Source organism: Falco cherrug, chromosome 8 (assembly GCF_023634085.1).
Source record: "Falco cherrug isolate bFalChe1 chromosome 8, bFalChe1.pri, whole genome shotgun sequence".
In the NCBI taxonomy this organism is placed as follows: Eukaryota; Metazoa; Chordata; class Aves; order Falconiformes; family Falconidae; genus Falco; species Falco cherrug.
Window position 1 is genome coordinate 45,208,275 of NC_073704.1, and position 17,936 is coordinate 45,226,210.

General features: G+C 59.9%; 1 protein-coding gene across 2 annotated transcripts in view; it reads left to right on the forward strand.

Annotated features, from left to right (window-relative positions):
• Positions 1 to 2,929: 2,929 nt before the first annotated feature.
• LOC102054548 (protocadherin gamma-C5-like) overlaps positions 2,930 to 17,936 on the forward strand; it is a 54,960-nt gene continuing 39,953 nt past the window's right edge. The window contains exon 1 of one of the 2 annotated variants that reach the window (XM_055717613.1): positions 2,930 to 5,377. In XM_055717613.1, coding sequence (XP_055573588.1) covers positions 2,945 to 5,377 — 2,433 coding nt within the window. In that variant the 5' untranslated portion in view covers positions 2,930 to 2,944. Of the gene's footprint in view, positions 5,378 to 13,374; positions 14,342 to 17,936 lie in introns of those variants that run through there. The other variant, XM_055717615.1, reaches the window with a different exon arrangement.

The following is a 17,936-nucleotide window of genomic DNA, read 5'->3' on the forward strand; positions in this document are numbered from 1 at the left end:
GACCATTCCCAGGCATTCCTGGGATAATAATTCCTTGTTATTTGTGGGAATTTCCTTGACTGGGTCAAAAGTGAGCTCCATGCTCCGGATTTAGAAAGAGGGTCGAGGAGGAGCGCAAATTACTTGTTGGTAAGTGTTAAATTCTAAAATACGCGTGCATATGCAAGAGCTGGTTGGTTCGTGTTGGTTGTGAGTTACCGCTGTGCTCTTCCAACGATGGAGTGGAGTTGAAGAACTAGATGTTCCCAGACTGAATGTTGTGCTTATAGACTCTATAAGCCTCTTAGGTCTTCAGTCTATGGGGAAGGTGTTAGGAAATAGTATTGTCTCGATTTCTGTCGGGGTGTGTTACAGACAGCATGGCACTTTCAAGAAATGTCAAGACACTCTTGCAGTGAGGGGTTGTTCATTTGTGCTTTTGATGTCGCCTTACAGCTTGTTTCTTACGGTTTTCCCTCGTGTAGCAGCGCTTGATTTTCCGATACTAAGTGTTTAAAGTCGATGCAAATGGTGTGTGAGGAACAGAGAAGCACGCATTCTTACTAGCGTTACGGGTTGGAAAGGTTGTTTTCTCCTTTTGGGCTCCTTACCCTTACTCCCAGCCGGTGAGCACATCCAGAGTCTTCCTGTACCTAGAACGATTTTGTGAGAATGACCTCGTTTTCCACGAGATACCTGTTGACGCAGCAACCCTGTAGCCTCTTCTGACACATAAGGGCTAATCTCCGAGGGGTCAATACTGTCCTCTGGGCACTTTTCACCTGCTTTACTGTTCGTCTTCGTGTCTTTTACAGAGCCATGTAGTTAGAGGTAGCGGTGTAGCTGAGGATGTAGTGACAGGGTCTTAATGTGCCTAATGCCGATATAATGCTAAATTCTTGCTCGCCAACGTTATTCATAGGATTGGACTATTAGACATGCACAGGTATTTTCATTATGAACGGCTTATTAGCTGAAGGTTTTTCTAAAGTCTATAATTCATTACTTTATTTATCACGATTGTCTTACAACACAGAGTTTTCATGTACCATTAGTTATTTGAAATGCATGTGAGCAGTAGCAGTGCAATGCAACAAATGTTGAGGAATGGCGAGATTCTGCGTCAATAGTTGCTTAGTGTGGGAAGGTGACCCTCCTGTATGTGCCTCAGCGTCTGAAGCACAGTGCGGTGGCTACTTTGTGAGAATGGTTTTGTTGGCAAGGAAGAGCCTATTCTTACAGCAATGTTGTGGCTCAACGATCATTTGTTAGTAACTACTACAGTGGAAAAAAATTGTGAAGGAGAAACTGAGTCCTGCAGCCCATGTCTTTGTACCTTTTGAGGAAGTGGCAAGAGTGGCATAACCAGGAATTGACTTATCACCAGGATCTCAAGAATGAGCACAGTAGTCATCCACAGAGTCAGGTCTTGTTTGGAGCAATAGGAGTCTTAGCAACATCTGATGTACCTGTAGTTTCTCAGCCCGTGGTCTGTGTAGTGCTTGGAACGATTCAGGTGGTCGTACTGTGCCCTGCTTTCTCCGTGGTCGTGAACCAAGACTTGGTGAAGACGGGCTTGCATTCCGTGATTTCCTGATTGTTGCTGAGAGGTGGTGGTATCGTACAAACAGGAACTGAGGAGGATCAAGTACTTTTTCATAGATGTCGCACTCAAGAGGGTTTCATCCTTTTCATTTTCAGACCATCCCACGCCTGGCGTGATACGTGTATGATCGGTGCAAAGCACACGTCCCTGTGTTTGTGTCATGGGTAAACTGCCTTCTCTAGTGTTGTCCTTCTGACTTTTTCTTCTTGGACTTCTTTTGCCGCCTTTTTATTCTACAAGTCTCTGACTGTCCCGGGAAAGTTAGCTGACATGTCGCATGCACCTGGGGCAACACCGCGGAGGACTATACCACTCCTCCTCACAATTCTTGGAATAGCGGACTGGTAACTGAAGTATCCTGGGCGCATGTCTACCTGTTTGCTGCCCGTCCATCTTAGATCTACTTACTTAGCCTGTTCGCTGAGAGAAACAATCCTGAAAAAAGTGCTTTAACAGGTCTGTCTTCCCGAGAGCAAGAAGTAGTGATGTCCGTAATATGTAAAACTCTGAGCATGTAATAATAGTGCTGTTGCAAGGAATAAGGGTTGCCGTTTTCCCTCGGTCTCAGTCACACTCAGAGGTATGTAAAATAAAAGGAATATGAACAAGAATCTCCTCAAATCAAAAGGCGGGTCTGGCGCTTCCTTTCTACAACAGCTTCTCCTCGAAAGTCACTTGTGGCTGTTAGTTCTCAGAGCTCGTAGAAATGAAACAAAAGATCTGGGAAAGCCCACCCGCAGCAAAAGTAGAAGCTGTTGGAATATATCAGACATGCGCTGTACAGTGCACCTGCTTGTACTCACCTGTACTCACCTGTGCTCTGCTGCGCGGAGCCTGAGCGCTCCTCCGCCGCTCGGCAACACGTTCCCGAGCCAGACTGCCGTGCCGCGGCTGAGCAGCGCTGCTTGCTTCGCCTTGCCGCGGCTGGGAGGAACTCGCCGCACTGAAAAGCTGAATCGCGCGTTCCGGTAGCCGGTGGCGCCGACTCCCGGCAGCTGCTGGGAGCGCCCCGGGGAGCGGGTGTGCGCCCCGAGGAGCGCGGCCATCAGCCGGCTGCGGTGGCGTCGTGGCGCCTCCGGGTGCCGCTGTTGGCCGACGCGGAGCCGCGCTGCAGCCGCAGCCGGAGCCACAGCCGCAGCCGCCGCAGCGTCCTGCCCCCACGGGCTGCTGGCTCGCACGGCGCCGGCCGGAGCGGCAGCGGTACGGGCAGCAGCCGCGAGAGGCGGCGCGGGGAGCAGCGGCGTTCGAGCCGGCGCCGAGATCGCTGCCCTCCGGCGGCCCCGGCGCTCGTGGCGGAGCGGGGCTGCAAGGGAGGGAGGGCAGCGGCAGGAGGGAGGAGCGCGGCGAGCGCTGGCGAGAATGGCGGGCAGGCCGGGGCCGAGCCGGCGGCCAGCGGCCGGGCGAGCGCTTCTGCCCGCCGTGCTGCTGTGCTTGTGCTGCCGGGCGGCGCCGGAGCGGATCCGCTACGCCATCCCCGAGGAGCTGGGCAGAGGCTCGCTGGTGGGGCCGCTGGCGCGGGACCTGGGGCTGAGCCCGGCCGAGCTGCCGGCACGCAAGCTGCGGCTCAGCGCCGAGAAGCAATACTTCAGCGTGCGCGGGGAGAACGGGAACCTGTACGTGAGCGAGAGGCTGGACCGGGAGCAGATGTGCGGCGAGTCGCTGTCCTGCGCCGTCAGCTTCGAGGCGCTGGTGCAGAACCCGCTCAACGTCTTCCACGTCGACGTCGCCATCCACGACGTCAACGACAACGCGCCGCGCTTCTTGCAAGACAGTTTCCAGCTGGAGATCAACGAGCTCACTCCCCCCGGCGCCCGCTTTGCCGTGGGCATGGCCGAGGACGCGGACGTGGGCAGCAACTCGCTGCAGGGCTACGAGCTGGAGGCCAACGAGTACTTCGCGGTGGAGGTGAAGGACAGCCAGGACGGCAGCAAGTTCGCGGAGCTGGTGCTGCGCCGCGCACTGGACCGAGAGCGTGAGCAGAGCCTGCGGCTGGTGCTGACGGCGCTGGACGGCGGAGAACCGCCCCGGAGTGGCACCGCCCAGCTCTGCATCAACGTCACCGATGCCAACGACAACCCCCCCGTGTTCGCGCACGACCGGTACTACGCGAGCCTGCGCGAGGACGCGCCGCCGGGATCGGCCGTACTGAATGTCTCCGCCTCCGACGCCGACGCCGGCACGAACGCCCAAATCTCCTACAGCATCGGGAAGCTGCCGGCCAAGGTGCTTGCGAAGTTCGTGTTAGACGCGGAGACCGGGCGGCTCGTGCTGCAGGAGCCGCTGGACTTCGAGGACACGCGAAGCTACACGCTGCTGGTGGAGGCGAGGGACGGTGGGGGGCTGGTAGCGCACTGCAAGGTGGAGGTGGAGGTGCTGGACGTGAATGACAATGCGCCCGAGGTGACGCTAACATCTCTGTCGAGCCCGGTGCCCGAGGACGCGCCGGCCGGCACGGTGGTGGCCGTGGTGAAAGTGCGGGACCGGGACTCCGGGGAGAACGGTCAGGTGTCGTGCGAGCTGTCGGGCGAGGCGCCGCTGTCGATCGTGGCGTCGTCGGGCGGCTCGTACAAGGTGGTGACGGCGAGCGCGCTGGACCGGGAGCAGGCGGCCGAGCACCGGGTGACGGTGGTGGCCAGGGACGGCGGCAGCCCGGCGCTGTCCAGCCGCACGGCGCTGGTGCTGGAGGTGTCGGACGTGAACGACAACGCGCCGGTGTTCGAGGAGGCCGCCTACAGCGCCTACGTGGCGGAGAACAACGCGGCGGGCGCGCCGGTGCTGCGCGTGCGCGCGCGGGACGCGGACGCGGGCGCCAACGGGCGCGTGAGCTACTGGCTGGCGGGCGGCAGCGCGGGCGCGGCGCCGTACGTGTCGGTGGAGGCGCGGAGCGGCGCGGTGTACGCGCAGCGCTCCTTCGACTACGAGCAGTGCCGAGAGTTCGCGGTGGCGGTGCGGGCGCAGGACGGCGGGGCGCCGGCGCGGAGCTCCACGGCGACGGTGCGCGTCTTCGTGCTGGACCGCAACGACAACGCGCCGCGCGTGCTGTGGCCGGCGGCGGGCGCGGGGGCGGAGGCGGCGGCGGGCGCGGGGCCGTTCGAGGTGGTGCCGCGCTCGGCCGAGGCCGGGTACCTGGTGGCCAAGGTGGTGGCGGTGGACGCGGACGCGGGGCGCAACGCGTGGCTGTCGTACGAGCTGGTGCAGGCGCCGGAGCCGGCGCTGTTCCGCGTGGGGCTGCACAGCGGCGAGGTGCGCACGGCGCGGGCCGTGTCGGAGAGGGACGCGGCCAAGCAGCGGCTGGTGGCCGTGGTGAAGGACCACGGGCAGCCGGCGCTGTCGGCCACGGCCACGCTGCACGTGGTGCTGGCCGAGAGCTTGCAGGAGGCGCTGCCGGAGCTGAGCGAGCGGGCGGCGGGCGCCGACGCGCCGGCGGAGCTGCAGTTCTACCTGGTGCTGGCGCTGGCGCTGCTGTCCGCGCTGTTCCTGCTGAGCGTGGCGCTGGCCGTGGTGGCGCGGGTGCGCGGCGCCGGGCCGCCCGCCGTCCTGCGCTGCCTGGGCGCGCAGCGCTTCTCCGTGGCCGGCGCCGCTTTCCCGGCCGACTTCTGCGAGGGCACCTTGCCCTACTCCTACAACCTGTGCGTGGCGCCGGGCCGCGCCGTCGCCGAGGGCGCTTGGCTGCCGCCGCCGCTGCCCAGCCTGCCCGCGGAGGAGCTGCTCGGCGGGGAGCCCTGCGGGAAGCCGAGCCCGAGCAGCAGCGCCGGCGCGGGAGAGCCGCCCGCGGACGCCGACGCACCGCAGGTCGGTAAGCCCGCGCGCTCGCGCTCCTCCCCTCGAGCCTTTCCGAGCCGCCGACCGCTCTTCCCCGGGGCTTCCCGCGGGGGCGGTGCAGGGGCAGCGCTGAGCCGTGTCCCCGCCAGGGAACGGAGGCACGCACGGGCTCTCCGCCTGCCCCTTGATGCTCTTTCCCACAGGAAGGTGCGCGTGGCGCCGTGACCGGGGCAGTTACCCCGGGGCTTGTTCCCCGCCAGTGAGCGGTTCCCTCCTTCCGCCAGGTGCCCTCCCATCTTCTGGAGAAGGCTGCAGGAACGGCTGCATTCGTGGGGCAGATAAATTTCATCAGGGCGTGATTTTCCCGAGTTCTGTGCGCTATTATTTCTCCTGTCTTTTTCCTGGGTGGTATTTCCCTCTTCCTTACTGGCCCTGTTCTGTCTCTCTGTCTGAGACAAGCGCAGGGGTAGAACGGCAAAAAGTAAAGCGAAAAAAGTCGCCTCTTGTGTTTCAGAGCCTGTCTTCCCATCCTGAGAACATACGTAAGACTACAATGAGGTACGCAAAACGACACCACTTGGGCACTCGACTAAAGTGCATTTGCACATTTTCGCATCGTCCACGTGGCTTAGGGTTTGCAGCCGTCCTTGTCTTCTGCCGCTTCCTACAGCATTTAGTGGGAAAGGTGTCCCACGGCCGGGAAGATTCACGAACTAGACGAGTGTTTTCCTGCCACGCATCAAGCTCTTACAGCGTGATTTTTGAGAAGATGAAAGCCGCTGAGCGGTCGTTGGAACCGATTATAGAATTATCAGTATCGAATTATCGAATGACTTGGAAAAATGTGAATGTGCATAAGCTGTCCTGTGTCATGCGGGGAGAAATCCCAGAGCCCGTGCATGTGCCCGAGCAACGCCCCTCGTCAGGGGCTGGCTGGGCGGGGGTGGGGCGCTGAGGTTCTGTGTTGCTGGCCGCCACCCCCTTTAGCCTTTAACCGCCTAATGACCGTCAGCGGTGGCGGAGCGTTTAATCTGGGGCGTGTTCCTGGCGGCTGGGTGAATGAGCCTGATCCCTCTGGCTCCCGGGGGACGCTCTGGACGTCGTGTTTTGTGTTGCAGAGCCTGTTTGCTTTTGCTGTCCTTGTACCGGTCGTTCCAGTGTGACGGCTACAGAAGCCAGTGGTGGTGGTGGGCAGGGGTTTGTGGTTTTGGACTACTGGTCTGAGCGTCGTATTACGAGAAAAATTACTTTTTCCTGCAACGATCCGCTGCATCCATGGCCGTTAGGCAGTCATCATTGCCGTGCGGTAGCCTCAGGCGAGCCGCGGGAGGCGCGCTCTGTCTCCCTGGCCGGGATGGTCTCGGGGAGCCAGGCAGGGGCGGGCGGGAGAGAAGGCGACGGCGGAGATCCCCGCTGGACGGGACCCGCTGCCTCCGCGGCGAGTGCCGCGTCCCGGCGAGCTGCCCGTGGGGAGGCCGGGCGGGCCGCGCTCGGCAGCGCTCGGTGCCTGCAGTGCCGGGAGGAGGCTGCGGGCGCCGCTGTTGACCGAGGAGGAGCGAGAGGAAGGCCGGAGCGCTGCCGGCAGCCCCGCCCGCTGCCGCCCGGCTCGCTCGCTCTCTCGCTCGCTGGCTGGCTCGGCGGCCGGGCGGTCTGCGAGCGTCCCCGCGGTGCGGAGCCGCGCTGCAGCGAGGCGGAGAGGCCGGCGGCAGCGGCCCAGAGTGGCGAGCAGTGCCCGTGCCCGTACCCGTGCCCGTGTCGGCCTGCGGCGGCGGGAATCTACCGGCGGTGCCGCGACCGAGATGTGCGCGGCGGGGAGGCGCTGGGGCCGGCGGGAGCGAGCCCTGCTCTGGTGCGTCCTGCTGGCGGCGTGGGAGGCGGCGTGGGGGCAGCTGCGCTACTCGGTGCCCGAGGAGATGCCGAAGGGCTCGTTCGTGGGCGACGTGGCCAAGGACCTGGCGCTGCAGCTGCCCGCGCTCCCTGACCGCGGCGTGCGCATCATAGACAGAGGTAGGGCGCAGTATTTCGCCCTGCACGGGAAGACGGGACACTTGGTGACGGCGGAGAGGATAGACAGAGAGCAGCTCTGCGAGGGTCTGCAGCAATGCGTGCTGCGCTGTGAGGTGATAGTGGACGGGGAAATGAAGGTTTACGGCGTCGACGTGGAGATCACGGACATTAACGACAACGCGCCCAGCTTCAAGGAAATTGAGGTGGAGGAGAGTATAAGCGAGACGACGGCGCCGGGGTCGCGGTTTCCCCTGGCCAGGGCTCACGACCCGGACGCGGGAGCGAATTCCCTGCAGAGCTACGAGCTGAGCGGCGACGAGCACTTCTCGCTGGCCGTACAGGCGGGCCCCGGCGGGGACCAGCGCCCCGAGCTGGTGCTGGCCAAGGCGCTGGACCGGGAGGAGGCGGCGTTCCACGAGCTGGTGCTGAGGGCGAGCGACGGCGGCGAGCCGGCACGGACGGGCACGGCGCGGATCCGCGTGGCCGTGCTGGACGCGAACGACAACGCGCCCCAGTTCAGCCAGGCCGAGTACACGGTGCGTGTGCCGGAGGACGTGCCCGTGGGCTCCGTCCTCCTCACCGTCACGGCCTCCGACGCAGACGAGGGGCTGAACGGGCACGTGAAGTATTCGTATCAAACAGCTTCATTGAAATCCTCGAAGATTTTCGATTTAAATTCCGAAACGGGGGCTGTCACGGTGGTGCGGAGCCTGGACTTCGAGGAAGCCGAATCGTACGAGCTGGAGGTGCAGGCACGGGATGGCGGAGGTCTCTCCGACACGGCCAAAGTCGCGATCAGCGTGACAGACGTGAACGATAACGCGCCCGAACTGACAGTATCGTCGGCGCTGAGCGCGATCTCCGAGGACGCGCCGTCGGGGACGGTGGTGGCCCTGCTGCACGTGCAGGACCGGGACTCGGGGGCGAACGGCGAGGTGCGGTGCAGCATCGGCGAGGGGCTGCCGTTCCGGCTGGAGAAGTCATTTGAGGGCTACTACCGCGTGGTGACGGCGAGGGAGCTGGACCGGGAGGAGGTGGCGGAGTACAACGTGACGGTGCGGGCGGCGGACGGCGGGTCGCCGTCGCTGTGGAGCGGCGCGGTGCTGGCGCTGCGGGTGCTGGACGTGAACGACAACGCGCCGGTGTTCGCGGAGGCGCGCTACAGCGCCCGTCTGCCCGAGAACAACGCGGCGGGCGCGCTGGTGCTGACGGTGCGGGCGGCGGACGCGGACTGGGGTCAGAACGCGCGCGTGCGGTACCGGCTGTCGGAGGGGCGGGTGCGCGGCGCGCCGCTCTCGTCCTACGTGTCGGTGCAGGCGGAGACGGGCGCGCTGTACGCGCTGCGCTCCTTCGACTACGAGGAGGTGCGCGAGGTGGGGCTGTGGGTGCGGGCGGAGGACGGCGGCGCGCCGGCGCTGAGCAGCAACGTGTCGGTGCGGCTCGTGATCGTGGACGAGAACGACAACGCGCCGCAGGTGCTGTACCCGCCGGCGGCGCCGGGCGCGGGCTGGGCGGGCGTGGAGCTGGCGCCGCGCTCGGCGGAGCCCGGGGCGCTGGTGGCCAAGGTGGTGGCGGTGGACGCGGACGCGGGGCAGAACGCGTGGCTGTCGTACGAGCTGGCCAAGGCGACGGAGCCGGGGCTGTTCCGCGTGGGGCTGCACAGCGGCGAGGTGCGCACGGCGCGCTTCCCGCTGGCCCGCGACGCGGCGCGGCAGAGCCTGGTGGTGGTGGTGAAGGACCACGGGCGGCCGGCGCTGTCGGCCACGGCCACGCTGACGGTGGTGCTGGCCGAGAGCGTGGCCGAGCTGCTCTCGGAGCTGGGCAGCGCGGCGGCGGCGCCGGGCGAGCCGGCCGGCAGCCTGACGCGCTGGCTGGTGGTGGCCGTGGCGGCCGTGTCCTGCCTCTTCCTCGCCTTCCTGCTGCTGCTGCTGGCGCTGCGCCTGCGGCGCTGGCGCCGCTCGCAGCTGCTGGCGGCGGGCAGCGGCGCCGCGCGCGGCGTCCCGGCCTCGCACTTCGTGGGCATCGACGGCGTCCGCGCCTTCCTGCACTCCTACTCGCACGAGGTGTCGCTCACCGCCGACTCGCGCAAGAGCCAGCTCCGCTTGTCGGCCGGCAGCTGCTGCGACACCCTCCCGGCCCGGCCGCCGCCCGACGAGCCCGCGCCGCTGCTCGGCGACGACCCCGCCGCGCCCCCGGTGAGTGCCTCTGGCCGGACAGGTTTCGCTACGCATCTCTCTGCTTCTTCTCTTCCCTTTCTCTCCCGTCTTCTTATACTGCGTGGGGAGGTTTGGTTAGGAGTGAGGCAAGGTTTCATTTAGCATCGCGCTGCGTGGTCGTTCCTCTTGCTCCCGGGAGGTGGACGTGGGAGTATTTTTCAGCCTCACCGTGGTGTGGGAGGCTGCTTTGGCTATATTGTTCTTAGTCTGGGCCAGGTTGTTTCTCAGTCTGTCCCCCGACATGTAGAATAACAGTTTTCCTTTTAGTAGCAGCTCTTCTGAACAGAGATATTGCATTAATATGAAACAGTACTTAGCGTTATTAGCAGGGTCACGTATCTTACTGACAGCACATGCGTTTTTGTAGCTTTAGGTTGTCTGTAAACAGAACGTCAATTGCCCCGTTCATAACTTTGTACGGCTGGTTACTAGTTTGTACTTTTTATGAATCCTTATTGCTTGTTTCGTACCATTATCTGCTTGGCATGATATTTTGATCTTATATTATTTAGTATTGTTGAAAGCCGTGTGTTACGAACAGGTAGTATGCCTTTTGAAACCTGTAGTTATTTGAAAGGTTCTATTAATTTTTTGTGTTTCTTACCAGCCTGTGAGACATTTTACTTATAGGTGTATTACAAATGCACAATTGTATTCATCGTGAACGACATTTTAGTTAAGGTGTTTATCTGAAGTCTTTTATTTTGGTTCACTTGATTATCTCTCTTCCCTTGTTACACATCTCTTTCATTTAACAGTCATTTATTTAGGATGGATGTAAGCGATTGTTGAAAATGAACGTATAGCGCCTGTGTGCTGTGGTGTGTCTTGTACTTGTCTCTTGTGTGAGAGTCCCTCACAGAGCATGTTCCTCAGCCAGTAGTGATAGCAATGCCGATTTTGTGTACCAGAATGGGGTGTGTTTTCCACATTGGAGGTGGAAAACGCCTTCCTTAATCAGGAGACCATTCCCAGGCATTCCTGGGATAATAATTCCTTGTTATTTGTGGGAATTTCCTTGACTGGGTCAAAAGTGAGCTCCATGCTCCGGATTTAGAAAGAGGGTCGAGGAGGAGCGCAAATTACTTGTTGGTAAGTGTTAAATTCTAAAATACGCGTGCATATGCAAGAGCTGGTTGGTTCGTGTTGGTTGTGAGTTACCGCTGTGCTCTTCCAACGATGGAGTGGAGTTGAAGAACTAGATGTTCCCAGACTGAATGTTGTGCTTATAGACTCTATAAGCCTCTTAGGTCTTCAGTCTATGGGGAAGGTGTTAGGAAATAGTATTGTCTCGATTTCTGTCGGGGTGTGTTACAGACAGCATGGCACTTTCAAGAAATGTCAAGACACTCTTGCAGTGAGGGGTTGTTCATTTGTGCTTTTGATGTCGCCTTACAGCTTGTTTCTTACGGTTTTCCCTCGTGTAGCAGCGCTTGATTTTCCGATACTAAGTGTTTAAAGTCGATGCAAATGGTGTGTGAGGAACAGAGAAGCACGCATTCTTACTAGCGTTACGGGTTGGAAAGGTTGTTTTCTCCTTTTGGGCTCCTTACCCTTACTCCCAGCCGGTGAGCACATCCAGAGTCTTCCTGTACCTAGAACGATTTTGTGAGAATGACCTCGTTTTCCACGAGATACCTGTTGACGCAGCAACCCTGTAGCCTCTTCTGACACATAAGGGCTAATCTCCGAGGGGTCAATACTGTCCTCTGGGCACTTTTCACCTGCTTTACTGTTCGTCTTCGTGTCTTTTACAGAGCCATGTAGTTAGAGGTAGCGGTGTAGCTGAGGATGTAGTGACAGGGTCTTAATGTGCCTAATGCCGATATAATGCTAAATTCTTGCTCGCCAACGTTATTCATAGGATTGGACTATTAGACATGCACAGGTATTTTCATTATGAACGGCTTATTAGCTGAAGGTTTTTCTAAAGTCTATAATTCATTACTTTATTTATCACGATTGTCTTACAACACAGAGTTTTCATGTACCATTAGTTATTTGAAATGCATGTGAGCAGTAGCAGTGCAATGCAACAAATGTTGAGGAATGGCGAGATTCTGCGTCAATAGTTGCTTAGTGTGGGAAGGTGACCCTCCTGTATGTGCCTCAGCGTCTGAAGCACAGTGCGGTGGCTACTTTGTGAGAATGGTTTTGTTGGCAAGGAAGAGCCTATTCTTACAGCAATGTTGTGGCTCAACGATCATTTGTTAGTAACTACTACAGTGGAAAAAAATTGTGAAGGAGAAACTGAGTCCTGCAGCCCATGTCTTTGTACCTTTTGAGGAAGTGGCAAGAGTGGCATAACCAGGAATTGACTTATCACCAGGATCTCAAGAATGAGCACAGTAGTCATCCACAGAGTCAGGTCTTGTTTGGAGCAATAGGAGTCTTAGCAACATCTGATGTACCTGTAGTTTCTCAGCCCGTGGTCTGTGTAGTGCTTGGAACGATTCAGGTGGTCGTACTGTGCCCTGCTTTCTCCGTGGTCGTGAACCAAGACTTGGTGAAGACGGGCTTGCATTCCGTGATTTCCTGATTGTTGCTGAGAGGTGGTGGTATCGTACAAACAGGAACTGAGGAGGATCAAGTACTTTTTCATAGATGTCGCACTCAAGAGGGTTTCATCCTTTTCATTTTCAGACCATCCCACGCCTGGCGTGATACGTGTATGATCGGTGCAAAGCACACGTCCCTGTGTTTGTGTCATGGGTAAACTGCCTTCTCTAGTGTTGTCCTTCTGACTTTTTCTTCTTGGACTTCTTTTGCCGCCTTTTTATTCTACAAGTCTCTGACTGTCCCGGGAAAGTTAGCTGACATGTCGCATGCACCTGGGGCAACACCGCGGAGGACTATACCACTCCTCCTCACAATTCTTGGAATAGCGGACTGGTAACTGAAGTATCCTGGGCGCATGTCTACCTGTTTGCTGCCCGTCCATCTTAGATCTACTTACTTAGCCTGTTCGCTGAGAGAAACAATCCTGAAAAAAGTGCTTTAACAGGTCTGTCTTCCCGAGAGCAAGAAGTAGTGATGTCCGTAATATGTAAAACTCTGAGCATGTAATAATAGTGCTGTTGCAAGGAATAAGGGTTGCCGTTTTCCCTCGGTCTCAGTCACACTCAGAGGTATGTAAAATAAAAGGAATATGAACAAGAATCTCCTCAAATCAAAAGGCGGGTCTGGCGCTTCCTTTCTACAACAGCTTCTCCTCGAAAGTCACTTGTGGCTGTTAGTTCTCAGAGCTCGTAGAAATGAAACAAAAGATCTGGGAAAGCCCACCCGCAGCAAAAGTAGAAGCTGTTGGAATATATCAGACATGCGCTGTACAGTGCACCTGCTTGTACTCACCTGTACTCACCTGTGCTCTGCTGCGCGGAGCCTGAGCGCTCCTCCGCCGCTCGGCAACACGTTCCCGAGCCAGACTGCCGTGCCGCGGCTGAGCAGCGCTGCTTGCTTCGCCTTGCCGCGGCTGGGAGGAACTCGCCGCACTGAAAAGCTGAATCGCGCGTTCCGGTAGCCGGTGGCGCCGACTCCCGGCAGCTGCTGGGAGCGCCCCGGGGAGCGGGTGTGCGCCCCGAGGAGCGCGGCCATCAGCCGGCTGCGGTGGCATCGTGGCGCCTCCGGGTGCCGCTGTTGGCCGACGCGGAGCCGCGCTGCAGCCGCAGCCGGAGCCACAGCCGCAGCCGCCGCAGCGTCCTGCCCCCACGGGCTGCTGGCTCGCACGGCGCCGGCCGGAGCGGCAGCGGTACGGGCAGCAGCCGCGAGAGGCGGCGCGGGGAGCAGCGGCGTTCGAGCCGGCGCCGAGATCGCTGCCCTCCGGCGGCCCCGGCGCTCGTGGCGGAGCGGGGCTGCAAGGGAGGGAGGGCAGCGGCAGGAGGGAGGAGCGCGGCGAGCGCTGGCGAGAATGGCGGGCAGGCCGGGGCCGAGCCGGCGGCCAGCGGCCGGGCGAGCGCTGCTGCCCGCCGTGCTGCTGTGCTTGTGCTGCCGGGCGGCGCCGGAGCGGATCCGCTACGCCATCCCCGAGGAGCTGGGCAGAGGCTCGCTGGTGGGGCCGCTGGCGCGGGACCTGGGGCTGAGCCCGGCCGAGCTGCCGGCACGCAAGCTGCGGCTCAGCGCCGAGAAGCAATACTTCAGCGTGCGCGGGGAGAACGGGAACCTGTACGTGAGCGAGAGGCTGGACCGGGAGCAGATGTGCGGCGAGTCGCTGTCCTGCGCCGTCAGCTTCGAGGCGCTGGTGCAGAACCCGCTCAACGTCTTCCACGTCGACGTCGCCATCCACGACGTCAACGACAACGCGCCGCGCTTCTTGCAAGACAGTTTCCAGCTGGAGATCAACGAGCTCACTCCCCCCGGCGCCCGCTTTGCCGTGGGCATGGCCGAGGACGCGGACGTGGGCAGCAACTCGCTGCAGGGCTACGAGCTGGAGGCCAACGAGTACTTCGCGGTGGAGGTGAAGGACAGCCAGGACGGCAGCAAGTTCGCGGAGCTGGTGCTGCGCCGCGCACTGGACCGAGAGCGTGAGCAGAGCCTGCGGCTGGTGCTGACGGCGCTGGACGGCGGAGAACCGCCCCGGAGTGGCACCGCCCAGCTCTGCATCAACGTCACCGATGCCAACGACAACCCCCCCGTGTTCGCGCACGACCGGTACTACGCGAGCCTGCGCGAGGACGCGCCGCCGGGATCGGCCGTACTGAATGTCTCCGCCTCCGACGCCGACGCCGGCACGAACGCCCAAATCTCCTACAGCATCGGGAAGCTGCCGGCCAAGGTGCTTGCGAAGTTCGTGTTAGACGCGGAGACCGGGCGGCTCGTGCTGCAGGAGCCGCTGGACTTCGAGGACACGCGAAGCTACACGCTGCTGGTGGAGGCGAGGGACGGTGGGGGGCTGGTAGCGCACTGCAAGGTGGAGGTGGAGGTGCTGGACGTGAATGACAATGCGCCCGAGGTGACGCTAACATCTCTGTCGAGCCCGGTGCCCGAGGACGCGCCGGCCGGCACGGTGGTGGCCGTGGTGAAAGTGCGGGACCGGGACTCCGGGGAGAACGGTCAGGTGTCGTGCGAGCTGTCGGGCGAGGCGCCGCTGTCGATCGTGGCGTCGTCGGGCGGCTCGTACAAGGTGGTGACGGCGAGCGCGCTGGACCGGGAGCAGGCGGCCGAGCACCGGGTGACGGTGGTGGCCAGGGACGGCGGCAGCCCGGCGCTGTCCAGCCGCACGGCGCTGGTGCTGGAGGTGTCGGACGTGAACGACAACGCGCCGGTGTTCGAGGAGGCCGCCTACAGCGCCTACGTGGCGGAGAACAACGCGGCGGGCGCGCCGGTGCTGCGCGTGCGCGCGCGGGACGCGGACGCGGGCGCCAACGGGCGCGTGAGCTACTGGCTGGCGGGCGGCAGCGCGGGCGCGGCGCCGTACGTGTCGGTGGAGGCGCGGAGCGGCGCGGTGTACGCGCAGCGCTCCTTCGACTACGAGCAGTGCCGCGAGTTCGCGGTGGCGGTGCGGGCGCAGGACGGCGGGGCGCCGGCGCGGAGCTCCACGGCGACGGTGCGCGTCTTCGTGCTGGACCGCAACGACAACGCGCCGCGCGTGCTGTGGCCGGCGGCGGGCGCGGGGGCGGAGGCGGCGGTGGGCGCGGGGCCGTTCGAGGTGGTGCCGCGCTCGGCCGAGGCCGGGTACCTGGTGGCCAAGGTGGTGGCGGTGGACGCGGACGCGGGGCGCAACGCGTGGCTGTCGTACGAGCTGGTGCAGGCGCCGGAGCCGGCGCTGTTCCGCGTGGGGCTGCACAGCGGCGAGGTGCGCACGGCGCGGGCCGTGTCGGAGAGGGACGCGGCCAAGCAGCGGCTGGTGGCCGTGGTGAAGGACCACGGGCAGCCGGCGCTGTCGGCCACGGCCACGCTGCTCATGATGCTGGCCGAGAGCTTGCAGGAGGCGCTGCCGGAGCTGAGCGATGGAGAAGCTGTGTTTGAGCTGGTGTCTGACCTAAACCTCATTCTTGTAGCGGCGCTCGCTGTCGTGTCTTTGTTATTCGTTTCCACAGTAATTTTGATACTGTTCTTTAAATGCCGACGATCGAGGAGCCCTCCCGTGTTTCTAACTTCTGATAAGGAACTGTATTCAAGCCTGGGCTCAAAAGCGCCGTATAACTACTGCAGCAGCACGCTGCCCCTGCCCTACTCCTACGAGGTGTGTTTAGCCTCCGAGTCGGGTCAGAAGGACTTCACGTTTCTGAGACCAGGGGCAGTAGCCGTGTCTGACCGTCTCCTAGCTGGTGAACGCGGCTCTGACACTGATTCCAGGATGGACTCTCATAGCGCCGAGAGGTCTGCACAGGTGAGCTTCCATCCTAGGGTCCCTTTCTGTGGGCTTGTGTGAATATTCTCCTTCCCCTGTTCTGCCCTCAGAGATCAGTGGGTAACCGGCAAAGCTCAGCGTTACATCCGGGCGTATTGCTGAATCGCTCGGGGGCGTGGCTGTGTGCTGCTGTGTGTGTGTGACTATGGCTCTTCCTTTTGACCTGCTCAGTCTCATCCGTAAATTGTCGGTTGTTCCCCGAGGAGCGACGCAATGCTGTCAGTATTGCTGTCTGTCCTGCTCTAGGTGCGAGTTTCACTGAGCCGGGGTGGTGGGGTGGACACGGAGTAGAGTCTGGGCAACGGTGACCTGGGGTCCGAAGTTGAGATAACCCTTTCATCTTGGTCCAGTTTGATCGTCTCAGCCCGATTTGAGCCCGTTCCTGTGATAACAATGTGTGATCTGCCCCGGCCTGTTCAGGGCAGCAGCTCTGTACTGCTGTTTCCCCTGCTTGCTTACTTCTTTTCATATTCTGAACGCCTCAAAAGGAAGGTATTTATTTACACCCGGGAATAACATCCCCCTCCGTCTGGGGAGCCGGGGCTGGTGCCTCACTGTAGCTCCGAGCCTGGCGCCCAGCGGAAAATGCTTTGGGTCCACTACTGCCAGCGACTTCTCTGGAGCCCGGGCATAATGCCGGAGTGAGCGGCTCCGGCTGGGATTTGGCTTGAACCCGTCCCCGAAGGGATTCCTGGTGCAGGGGAAAGGCATCTTTGCTGTTAACTTTCGCACATTTCCACTCCTCTCCCGGCAAATGGTGCTTTCAGGAGCTCCAGAGCATCACCTTCAGTATTCGGGCTTCCCATCAAAGTGGTGGAGACGTAATGTCTCCAGATCAGTCGAAATACGGGAAGGGAAATGTTCAGTCTTCCATGCCTTTCCAGAGGTCTCTTTGTTGTACTCAGCTCTCCGCTGCTGCTGGGACTAAGCGGTCGAGGTACTCTGAATAGGGGTTGTGTGCACATTCATACAAAGAGAAACTCCTTAAGAATTGTGATACGCACGTTAGACAAATTGCTGAGTAAACAGGGAGAGATACAAAATGGGCAGTGGTTGGAAAAAAGATTCAGAGCTTATTTCAAAGAAAATAAGTGGCTGAATACTGTTTCAAAATTTGTCTCAAAGGGAGCTGTGGATTTTCTTCTTTTCGGATTATTTGTAAAAGAGAAAGGTAATTGGGATTTTGTTGCATAAGGTCCTATGAGAAAAGAAGTTTGCTGTCAGCACTGTGAGCCTGCAGATACTGTCTGTTACAGAAGCGCTCCAAAATGGATAGAAGCATATCGTGTACTTACGTGCATGATGCAGCTGCAGTGGCTAAAGCATATAGTTTTCCTTCTTAGTCTTTAAATTGCTGCAGAACTAAATTCTATTTAAGTACAGCATTAGATGACTAACGTTGGATTTTATCGGTGTGAAGCCTGTACTTTTATCACATTCCGTGGACTGGTGATGAGAATGGTAAGTGGAGCTGATACAATTAGTTTATCCTTCAGCAACGATTATTTGGTAGGAAAGGAAATAGCTGAGCATGTAAGAGAGGAAAGGCTGCGCCAATCTATTTGATATTATTGATTCTTCATATAAGCGCAGAAATACTGCCTCTCTGAGTGGATCCCGTGTTGCTCATAGCAGTTAAGGGGCTCGTGCAGGGCAAGGACACATAACCAGAGTCGAGGTCCCTGTCACTTTGGTGGGTGTCATGTCTCCCACATTGGTGCAGATGATTTGCATCCCTTCCACAAGACGCTCCGCCATGACGAGCAATAGCTGATAACCAGCCAGGTTTCCGGGCCAGGTCTGCAGGGCGTGGGGAGCCTTCTCCTGTCTCTCGGTAAGCAAGTGAACACGTGGGCACTGATTTCTAGTCCGGTTTATTTCCCAGAGATCGCCGTCCCTTCCTTATCAATCTCGGCTGTGGGAAGCCACCTGGACTCTGTGTTTCTTGGCCACAGGCGGGTTTTGACAGAGCTCCTGGTGCTCCCTTACCAAGCATCCTGGGCCCCTTACCGTGACA